Source organism: Lissotriton vulgaris, unplaced genomic scaffold, assembly GCF_964263255.1.
Source record: "Lissotriton vulgaris unplaced genomic scaffold, aLisVul1.2 SCAFFOLD_10829, whole genome shotgun sequence".
Lineage (NCBI taxonomy): Eukaryota > Metazoa > Chordata > Amphibia > Caudata > Salamandridae > Lissotriton > Lissotriton vulgaris.
In genome coordinates, this window is record NW_028246756.1 from 34986 (window position 1) to 44913 (window position 9928).

The 9928-nt window shown below is 39.9% G+C and overlaps 1 protein-coding gene across 1 annotated transcript; it reads left to right on the top strand.

Annotated features, from left to right (window-relative positions):
* Positions 1 to 527: 527 nt before the first annotated feature.
* On the top strand, positions 528 to 2055 carry LOC147665750 (uncharacterized). The gene is made up of 2 exons (XM_086949546.1): positions 528 to 984; positions 1280 to 2055. The coding sequence occupies exons 1-2, from the start codon at positions 528 to 530 to the stop codon at positions 2053 to 2055; spliced, it is 1233 nt and encodes a 410-aa protein (XP_086805672.1).
* Positions 2056 to 9928: the final 7873 nt, after the last annotated feature.

Here is a 9928-nt window from a genome sequence, read left to right on the forward strand (position 1 = left end):
ACGGCTGACTCGGGAGGCAACCCAGGCAGCGCAAGAAGCCAGCCCCCGTGCGGCGGCAGCATGCAGTTCAGAGGGCCGGGGAGGCTGCAATATTTTGGACCGAGCAAGCCTGCCCTACCAAGCGCCCAGCGCCCGGCGCCCCCGCCCCCGCCCACAACCAGCACCGATAACGGCGGCGACTTCATGTAGACGGCAGAGACGGCCACACGCCTCCAGGCACACACTCTCCCGCACGCCTCTTTTGCCGACTTACCGGAAAGCCTGCCACCTGCCACCTGCCACCAAAGTACCGGTCAGTATCACCACAGCGCCGACAGGCCCCCTGAAGGTTAACAGCCTACCTCACCCTCGCGATCGCCGACCGACTCCAAGACCGCCCATCGCTCGCCAAGCCCTGTCTGATGCACGTCCGGAGAATCCGCTGCGGTTCCATTAGTGGGGCGCGGCCTTGACCATTCAAACCAGAGTTGCTGAGAGAGAGTCACAGTGAGGGAGAGTGGGAGAGTGAACAGTGCCTCAGAATCAACATGGCTGAAAGTGGAAACATGCCCATGCATGAAACACAGCAGCAGCAGCAGGAGGGAGAATGTGCAAGAAAAAGAAAACAAAAATTCTCAGAGGCTGAACTGGAGACATTGATCCAGGAGATGGTGCCAAATCATGATTTACTGTTTGGCAAGAATTCCCTGAAGGTGCCAGAGACCCGTAAAAGGCGCATTTGGGCTGACATACAGGGAAAAGTGAACGCGCTGGGAGTGACACACCGGAGTGTGGATGTGCTACAAAAGCGCTGGTACGACCTGCGCCAGCACTCCAAAGAGAAGTCAGCTGCCAGGCTGGAGCAGTCATGGCACACCGGTGGAGGGAGCTCAACTGTGCCGGACTCCACACCTCTGGAGGAACTTGTGGAGGGTACCCTGCTACCAGAAAGCGTTACGGGCATGGCTGACCTAGACAGCTCAGATGAACCAGCATCTAGACCAGGTAAGAAGCATTTCATCACACCCCTAACACCCCCCAGACACCCCCCAGCAGCGACCTAGGGTCAGGGAAAACAAATGTCAGGCCAGAGCAGGTACACAGGCAGACACAGCAATGCATCTTGGGAGATGTAGTCACACGAAATTCAAAGTTGTGTTTTTCAGCCACGCTAGTCAAATATTGCATGTGCAGGTCTGGAAAGGGAAATAAAAAAGTAATGTAATCCCAAACTGTGAAATATTTTATTTTCACATTGCAAATGACTACAGTTAATAAATGTGTGCTGTTCTGTCCACAGCACCATCTACGACACAGCCTACATGCAGTGGAACATTGACCAAACGTCCAGACTCTGGAGACGCAGGGCAGGAGCAACAAACAGATGGGGAGGACAGCCCTGTCAATCCTCGCAAAAAACAGAGGAGAAACATAGTTAGACCACTACCACCAATGGAGAACGAGGCAGAGGACAGCAATTTAAATTTGCACTCTAAAAACACACTGCCACAGCAAGAGTCCCGTCCACAAGACAGCCAAGTCCCACAAGGCACAGCCAGGCGCAGACATCGCACAGCCAGCAATTTTGGAGATCGGGGTGATGAATCTGTGTTTGCCGGCCTGGAATTGAATATGTTGCAGGTGCAGCGCCTGCAAGCGAAAAACATTAAAGCATTACAACGAGAGGTGAGGGCAGGGCTCAGGGGAATACAAAGTGAACTGAGGGGTGCCATGCATGCGCTTTGTGGTGAGCTGCGCGCAGAATGTGCTGCTAGGCTGGAGCGCATGGACCGATATACATGGGCCATTAACCGCTTGGCCTCTTCCACAAACATCCAGACCAGGCGCAGCATTGTGATGCAGCGGGAGTTTGCCCATGGCATCCAGGATATCGCTACAGCAGTTGTGCAGGCAACATCTGCTCTAGACGAGCTGCGGGCAGTACGTACTACAGGCCCTGGAGTACTAACTCCCAGTGAAAAGGACGCACAGTCAGTGCAGAGCAGAAACACCCCACCTCCCATCATGGAGAGGCACTGTAGTGGCAGGAACAATAGGCCTGCTACGTACAATTAAGATTACATGCTGCAACAACCAGCAGGGGCCTTAGCTAGGCTGCGCCGCATATGGGGGGTTCATGAATGAATGAATGAATGAGTTAGCCCAAGGGCGCCTTGATGCCCTTGGGCTAAGTTGCACGGTATAAGTTTTCTTTCATTCATTCATTAAAGGAATTAAAACACAGTCACACACATAAGATTTGTCATTGTGTCATTATTTCTTACCTAGACGTAGTTGCGTGTAATCTCATCACGCCTCTGGCGCCCAGCTGCAGCACCAGCTACACCAGCTGCCGTACGTCCAGGTCCAGGCCCCTCCACATCAGAGGATTCAGTTTCACTCAGCTCCACTGGTGTGCCTTTCCTGATGGCGATGTTGTGCAGCATGGCACATGCTACCACTATCTTGCAACATGTTTGTGGAGTGTATTGGAGTGCACCTCCACTTTTATGTATGCAGCGGAATCTGCTCTTCAGTATCCCAAATGTGCGTTCAATGGTGCCTCTTGTAGAAATGTGTGCTCGGTTATATCGCCGCTCCCCAGCATTAGCAGGATTCAGGTAGGGTGTCATGATGAAATCCTGGACTGCATAAGCACTGTCACCTGTGGGTTGAAATGTCAATGGTTAGTCACTGAACTGCACATGGTAGTCAGTAGAAATGTGCCCTATGTTTATATGCATTTACCTAGTAGGTATCCCTCGCCAAAATCACCTCTTGAGAGTCTACGGTATACCCCACTGTGACGGAAGATGAAAGCATCATGTGTGCTGCCTGGATACTTTGCTACTATGTCAGTGATGATGTTTTTGGCATCACACACCAATTGTATGTTTAGTGAATGGTAGCATTTCCGGTTCCTGAATACGTACTCATTGTTTGAGGGGGGGATATTGCAACATGTGTCCCATCTATGCATCCTATGACGTGGGGGAATTGGGCAACTTGGTAAAAGTCCTGCTTGGTCTGGTCTAGTGCCTGTGGGGTGCTGGGGAAGTAAATGTGGTGCTGCATCCTCTGTGCCATGGCATCAAGAAACGCATGGAAAAAGCGCGAAAGGGCACTTTGTGACAACCCTCCTGCTGTGGCTTTCACCCCCTGAAAACTACCTGAGGCCAGCAGGTGTAGTGAACACAGGACCTGGATGTGAGTGGGGATGGCTTGTGTCCTGCGTGTGGGGTGTTCAAGATAGGGTCTGAGTTCTTCAATTAAATCTAGTATACTGTCTTCCTCCAGTCTATAGTGGGTGTAGATGTCCTCCTCAGTGCGCTGGTAGATGGTGAGGCGCACACGGAATATCCTCTCCTGGCGTCTCCTCCTCTGCGCAGCAGCTCTGAGTCGCATCCTCCTGGCTATCAAGTAAAGCCCCGCCATTGTTGGAAAGGGTCTGTTGCATTCTGTTACTCCTTATATAGTTTGCACCTGGTTACCACCTGCTCCCACCTGGTGGTAATTGCGATTCTGTATTTTGCGAATTTCCGAAAATCGCTAATTGCGATTTTTTCATACATTTCATTGCCATTTTTTTTTCTGCAATTTCCCTTTGGCGATTTTCGCACAATGCGAATTCGCAAAAATAGGTAATTGCAGGAAAATCGCAACATTTTTCATTCTCGCAATTTTAGGAATCGCATTTTTAGCGATTCCTTCTTTAGCACGATATTTTCCTACATAATGCCATTTTGCTATTTCGCATTCGCAAACGCAGAAATTCTGCGAATTTTGGCGTTTGCGATTGCGATTTAGCTTGATACATATGGCCCTTTATGTTGTTAATCTTTTGCTTCTTTCGTTTCAGGTATCCCTTCCAATGCTGTTCCTACCCTAACCCTCGCTTGATTACCTCTATACTCTGTGTATACTTATCTAGTCAGAGTGTGGGGAAGTCAGGAGGTGGACCCCTTTAAGCATCACCCTGATCCTGAGGAGCTTGGTTGCCGAGACATATGTGGCCCTAGGGGCCTGTGACATTCATCAGGACGGAAAAATGAAAGAGGGATCCTATCCTACAAAAATATTAGTATGAAGTTACCACTGGGTAGGTTGACCTATGTCATACTCTACCTAAATTGATTTCTTGAAACCTGTAAGGTTGATAGAGAAGAGAGAAGAAAGATTGCCATTAAAAGTATTCGGTCACAAGAAAAAGAAAGCTCCACATGCATCAGTAATACAAAAGTTGTTTGTCAACCTGCGTTAGCACCAGCCATTCCTCCAACCCAGTTAGCTTTCTCGAGGCTGCCTCCTGGTGTGTTGGCCCCATGACCCTTTGGCGCAGCTGCAAATACTGAAACTCATCTGTTGAAGGGAGATCGTAATCAATGGGATCAAGCCCTCCGGGTCAAATAAAGACCCTATGTCTTTATAGCCTTGTTCTCGCAACCTGTCAAATATTGTTGAGTTACGTCCTGGCAGGAAATCAGGAAATCCAGTGATTGAAGTCATTGGAGACGGGAATGACGTCCAGTTCTTAGTGCATGACACTTTGTCCCAGGCTCTCATTGTAGGTTTCGTTATAGGAGAGGAATATAGTCCCGAGACCCTGTTTCTACGCGGCAGCCAGATTTCCCTCCAGATGTTGACCCCTCAACGGTTTGGTCCATAAAGGACCAGTGTTTCTCTGATAATGGCCGGTTCCATTCTAGGATATAACGTAGATGCGCCGCCTGTTGGTACCTATGAAGTAAAGGCAGCCCCACCCCCATCCCACGTCGACTTAGCAATATGTGCGGTACACAGTCAAAATATCGAGTTGATAATATCGAATAGACAAAATATCTAGTCAGAAAAATCGAAGGTAAGTAATATCGACAACAAAAATATCGACGTTAAAAATATCTATTTATGTGTGTGGAAATAATATCGATTTCATTAATATCGAAATAGGAAATATCGAAGCTAAAAATATCGAATATAAAAAATATCGACATTTTAAATATGTTTATTTTAATGAATGTAAAGTAATGATATTGTAAAATGTTAGGTATATAAAATTTTAGTATTAATTATTAGTGAAATAAATTATGTAAAATGTTTAGGAGCGGGATGTAGGGTTTATAGGGGATAAGGGTGGGTAGTGTTTTAAAATGTATATAATAAAAAAATATATTATTAATAATAAATATATATTAAAAATTATTACAATAGAGAAAAGAAGTTGTAAATATTAGTTAATTCAAAATGTGTAATACCATTTTATTGTAATGTTTAGTAGCGGGTTATAGTGTTTAAAGGGGTTAAGGGTGGGTAGTGTATTACAAATAATATTGAAATAATTTTTTTAAATTTCGAATTTAAAATAAAATTTAAAAAAAATTCGAATTTGAATAAAATTTACTAAATTTTGCGAAATATTATATAAAAAATATCAATGATGTTTCATGTTTGCTAGTGTGTTATTGGGTATATAGTGGATAAGGTTGGATTAATAATGTGTAAAAAAATTGTATTGTAATGTTTAGTAGCGGGTTATAGTGTTTATAGGGGTTAAGGGTGGGTAGTGTTTTTAAAAATAAAAGTAAATTTTTTTATAAAAATTTTAAATTTTATTTTAAATAGAATGATAAATTTGATTTGATTTTAAAATGTATAATATTTGCTAAATAGTCCCAAAAAAATTAACATGATGTTTAATGTTTGGTAGTGTGTTATTGGGTATATAGTGGATAAGTGTGGATATTGTCAAAAATAGTATGCTTGTAGATAAGAAATATTAAAAGTACATTAAATAGGTTCAGTGTCCAGCACTTACCCTAATTAAATGTTGATTGGAGTTGGAATAGTAAATTAAAGAACTTCTGTGTCCAACACCTACCCTAATTAAATTTTGATTGGAGTTGGAATAGTCAATTAGATAGGTTCACTGTCCAACACCTACCCTACTTAAATGGTGATTGGAGTTGGAATAGTAAATTAGATAGGTTCAGTGTCCAGCACCTACCCTAATTAAATGGTGATTTGATTTAGAATAGTAAATTAAATAGATTCAGTATCCAGCATTTACCCTAATTAAATGGTGATTGGAGTTGGAATAGTAAATTACATAGGTTAAGTGTCCAGCACTTACCCTAATTAAATGGTGATTGGATTTGGAATAGTAAATTAAATAGGTTCAGTGTCCAGCACTTACCCTAATTAAATGTAGATTGGAGTTGGAATAGTAAATTAAATAGGTTCAGTGTCCAGCACTTACCCTAATTAAATATAGATTGGAGTTGGAATAGTAAATGAAATAGTTTCAGTGTCCAGCACTTACCCTAATTAAATGGTGATTGGAGTTGGAATAGTAAATTAAATAGGTTCAGTGTCCAGCACTTACCCAAATTAAATGGTGATTGGAGTTGGAATATTAAATTAAAAAGGTTCAGTGTCCAGCACTTACCCAAATTAAATGGTGATTGGAGTTGGAATAGTAAATTAAATAGGTTCAGTGTCCAGCACTTACCCAAATTAAATGGTGATTGGAGTTGGAATAGTAAATTAAATAGGTTCAGTGTCCATCACCTACCCAAATTAAATGTAGATGGGAGTAGGAATAGTAAATTACATAGGTTCAGTGTTCAGCATGTACTCTAATTACATGTGGTATATTGAAATAGATTGTACATTATATTAAAAAATAATTTGAAATGATAATATAAATGATTTTGCAATAGCTACAAGATAAAAATCACACAGTTGTTTTTCAAAGAAAACTTTATTTTTTTTTACATCTCAAAATAAGGACAATATATATGTATTATAAAGCAACGTATAGTGTAATGATTACAAAATGTAAGGACAATGTAGTTTGAAAAATGACATTTTTGAGTAGTTGTTTCGTAAAGTACATTTTATGTACAGAGAAAAAAATGTACTTCAACATTATGCAATGAATGATACTATACATACATATAAAAAATGTTGACATCTTTTTAATAAATTATACATTTGTTATGAAATAAATGTTTCTAATATTTACATATAATCTAGTGCAGGACAAATGATGATATAAAAGAATGAAAATCTTTTAAATATATTTGGATCTTAATAATATTGAACATCATACCATTAACATCATTTTCTGGATATTTGTAAAGTATACAATAGTTTTATGTAAAATTATTATTATTAATAAATAAGTTTTAACAATAATAATTTTCACATGTTAGTCATAATGTTAAAAAAGTTATACAGCAAAAACAGATAGTATATTAGACATTTTTCACAGATATATCTTTCAATAAATATTACATTAAATATTAAAATGTATTAATATTTAATGTAATAAATATTAAAAGTATGAAAACAATACATTAGTAATTTGTAAAAATATATATGTATTTAAACATGTTGCAAAGTATTTTTAGAAATTTATACATCATTTTTAACAATAAAAATAATTGTTTTGGGCATTTATAGCACTATTTTTCACAGTATAGTATCATTTGGGTCTTTTATTTTGTAACCGCTCATTGTCTTTTTGGGTCATTTTGGGAGAGGGAAGGTCGCGGTTGGAAGCAGTTTCACGTCTGAGCAGGTAAGAGTCTATTTTGATATATTTAAACTATTTTATCTAAATTTTGAAGCTAGTCATTTGTTATTTAGGGGTTGTGGATTAATGTATGAGTATTTAGATAGTATGGAGTTGACTCGATACGTATTTCGTTAATCGAGGCTTTGTGTTCTTTGAAGTAGTTGGAGTTAGTGAGTTTGTTCTAGGATTTGGCTATTTTATAAAAAAGCAAGTATGTCATGTTTATATTATATGCTATTTTGCTAAGTGTTATGTGGGTGGGATTGTTTAATGTTTTTTTCTAGGTATTTGGAAACAGCTATTTCCGTTTCCGAGCTGTGATTTTTTTTAAATCAAAGGAAGTGTGTTTCAGTTGTTTGAACTGAGATGTATAGCATACTTCCTTTATTTTTCGGGTTTCCTGGACCGTTTCTTACATTTTTAGATTATTTTCGGGATTTTTAATGGATTTTGAACAATCGATTTATTTGGATGATGGATACATTTTGCACAGTTGTATTTTTACATTTTTAATGGATTGTTTAATTAATTATTTGAGAATTTCTCACTACATGGATTGTAAAGGATTATTGGTTATGATGTTGTTTAGCAAGGTAAGTGAATCATTTGTAATATTTATTTTGGGTGGGAAAATTGTTTTTATGAAATGTATTTAATATACTGACATAATTATTTTGTCTATTTATAATTAAGAAAAAAAATATATTAGACAAAATAATTAAATAATTGTTATATTATAATATGTGTGGTTGCATATTTAAGGATATTTGCGGATGTTGACCCTTTTATTTAGTTAGTATAGTTAGTTTAATGTTTTGGCTATCATTTTTAAGTATTCTAGTCCTCTTGTAGTAGGGTAAAGTTGTACTTGCTGTTGTAAATATTGATACATTTGAGCAGTTTGTCTTGAGAGTTTGGGTTTTAGTTGTAAGACAGATTGCTCCATTCGTAATTCTTGAAAACGTTGCTCTTTTTGGATTGCTGTGAGGAGTTTGTGTAATGTGGGAGTTGTACGTCCAGTTCTTGGTTCAGGGTTGGTAGGTATACATTCCACCAGGGAATTAAAAATGTAGGTTGGCGTCTGTGGCCTGACCTGTGTAGTCTCCCTACCCAGTTGTCCACAAAGTAATCCAAAAGGGGGGCAAGTCTTTGTTCGTTTTGTGTGTAGAAAGGACTTTCAATTAATAGATTATAATGTTCAGCCACGTCAGTTATTGGCACATATGCCAGAGCAATTAGGTGTTTAATTTGGTATGCAAAGGTAATATTGGTTGCATACTCAACACTAAGTGCAGATTTTTGTAAATGTCTCCAGAGACATTGGTTAAAATGAAAATAACATCCTTGAATGGATGTGTGTGGGTAAGTTTTAAGAATGGAATTAATCATAGCTTGTTCGAAGTCTATTATTATTTTTAGTGGAAAGTAGTCTGATGTTTGTTCTTTTATTTTGTGCAATATTTCAGTATAAGTTGATGTTTGTTTGTTTGGTAACAAACAGTAGATGAATGGGATACAGGTATTATGATATTGCCCATGTATTGTATACAATTGGTAGAATGGTTTTGGGCATATGGAAAAAGTGCCATCCATCATCCATGTTTGACTTTCTTTTAATTATTATTATTATTATTATTTTTTTTTTTTTGGAAAACCTTTATTGAAAATTCAAGGCACACAGCTATTCAGCCTTACATCCCTGAGGCTAGGCAGCAATAAAAGAGCGGAGAAAAGGTGCGCACAATCAAGTAAAGGAGCAAATCAGCTTTAATTTTATAGTATAAATAAGAAACCTAAGAGAATAACAAGAAGAACAGTAAGGAAAGAAAAGGAAAGGGAAGTAAGGAAAAAGCGGGGTTGGCAAGGTACAACATAGGAGCGGCCATGCACGATTCCAGGGGGCGAGTGGGACCATTTAACACTCTGCACTAACCAAATTGGATAAGCATGTAGAAATGGGGGGGAAAGGAACAAGGATTTCGTGTAAACAATAAGTTGGGCGGAGGGAAGGGCTAGGGAGAAAGACGAATCTCCAGCGGGCCTGTGTCGGGGGGCACACAAATGTCACCTCTGTATTCATTCCACACACCCCAGACAGCCCCCCACCGCTTAGGCTTACCCCTAGCTATATACACAGTTTTCTCACGGAGCATGCACTAGTCCACATTAGTTTTCCACAGTCCCACGGTGGGGGGAGTCGGGGCACCCCATTTCTGAGCAATGTCTCGCTTGGCCACCATGTATCCTAGCGTGACCCAGCGGGTTTGAGCATTAGTGTAGTCATTCGGACCCCACACATTCAACAAGCAGCGTCGAGCTTCCGCAGTCAAATCCACACCAGTCACCTCACGCATAACCACATGCACCCGTTCC

Bases quoted from the DNA above. Each gene is read 5' to 3' on its own strand.
- LOC147665750 (XM_086949546.1), top strand. From the start codon at position 528: ATGGCTGAAAGTGGAAACATGCCCATGCATGAAACACAGCAGCAGCAG. The intron at 985-1,279 runs GTAAGAAGCATT...TTCTGTCCACAG, and splicing joins TGAACCAGCATCTAGACCAG to CACCATCTACGACACAGCCT.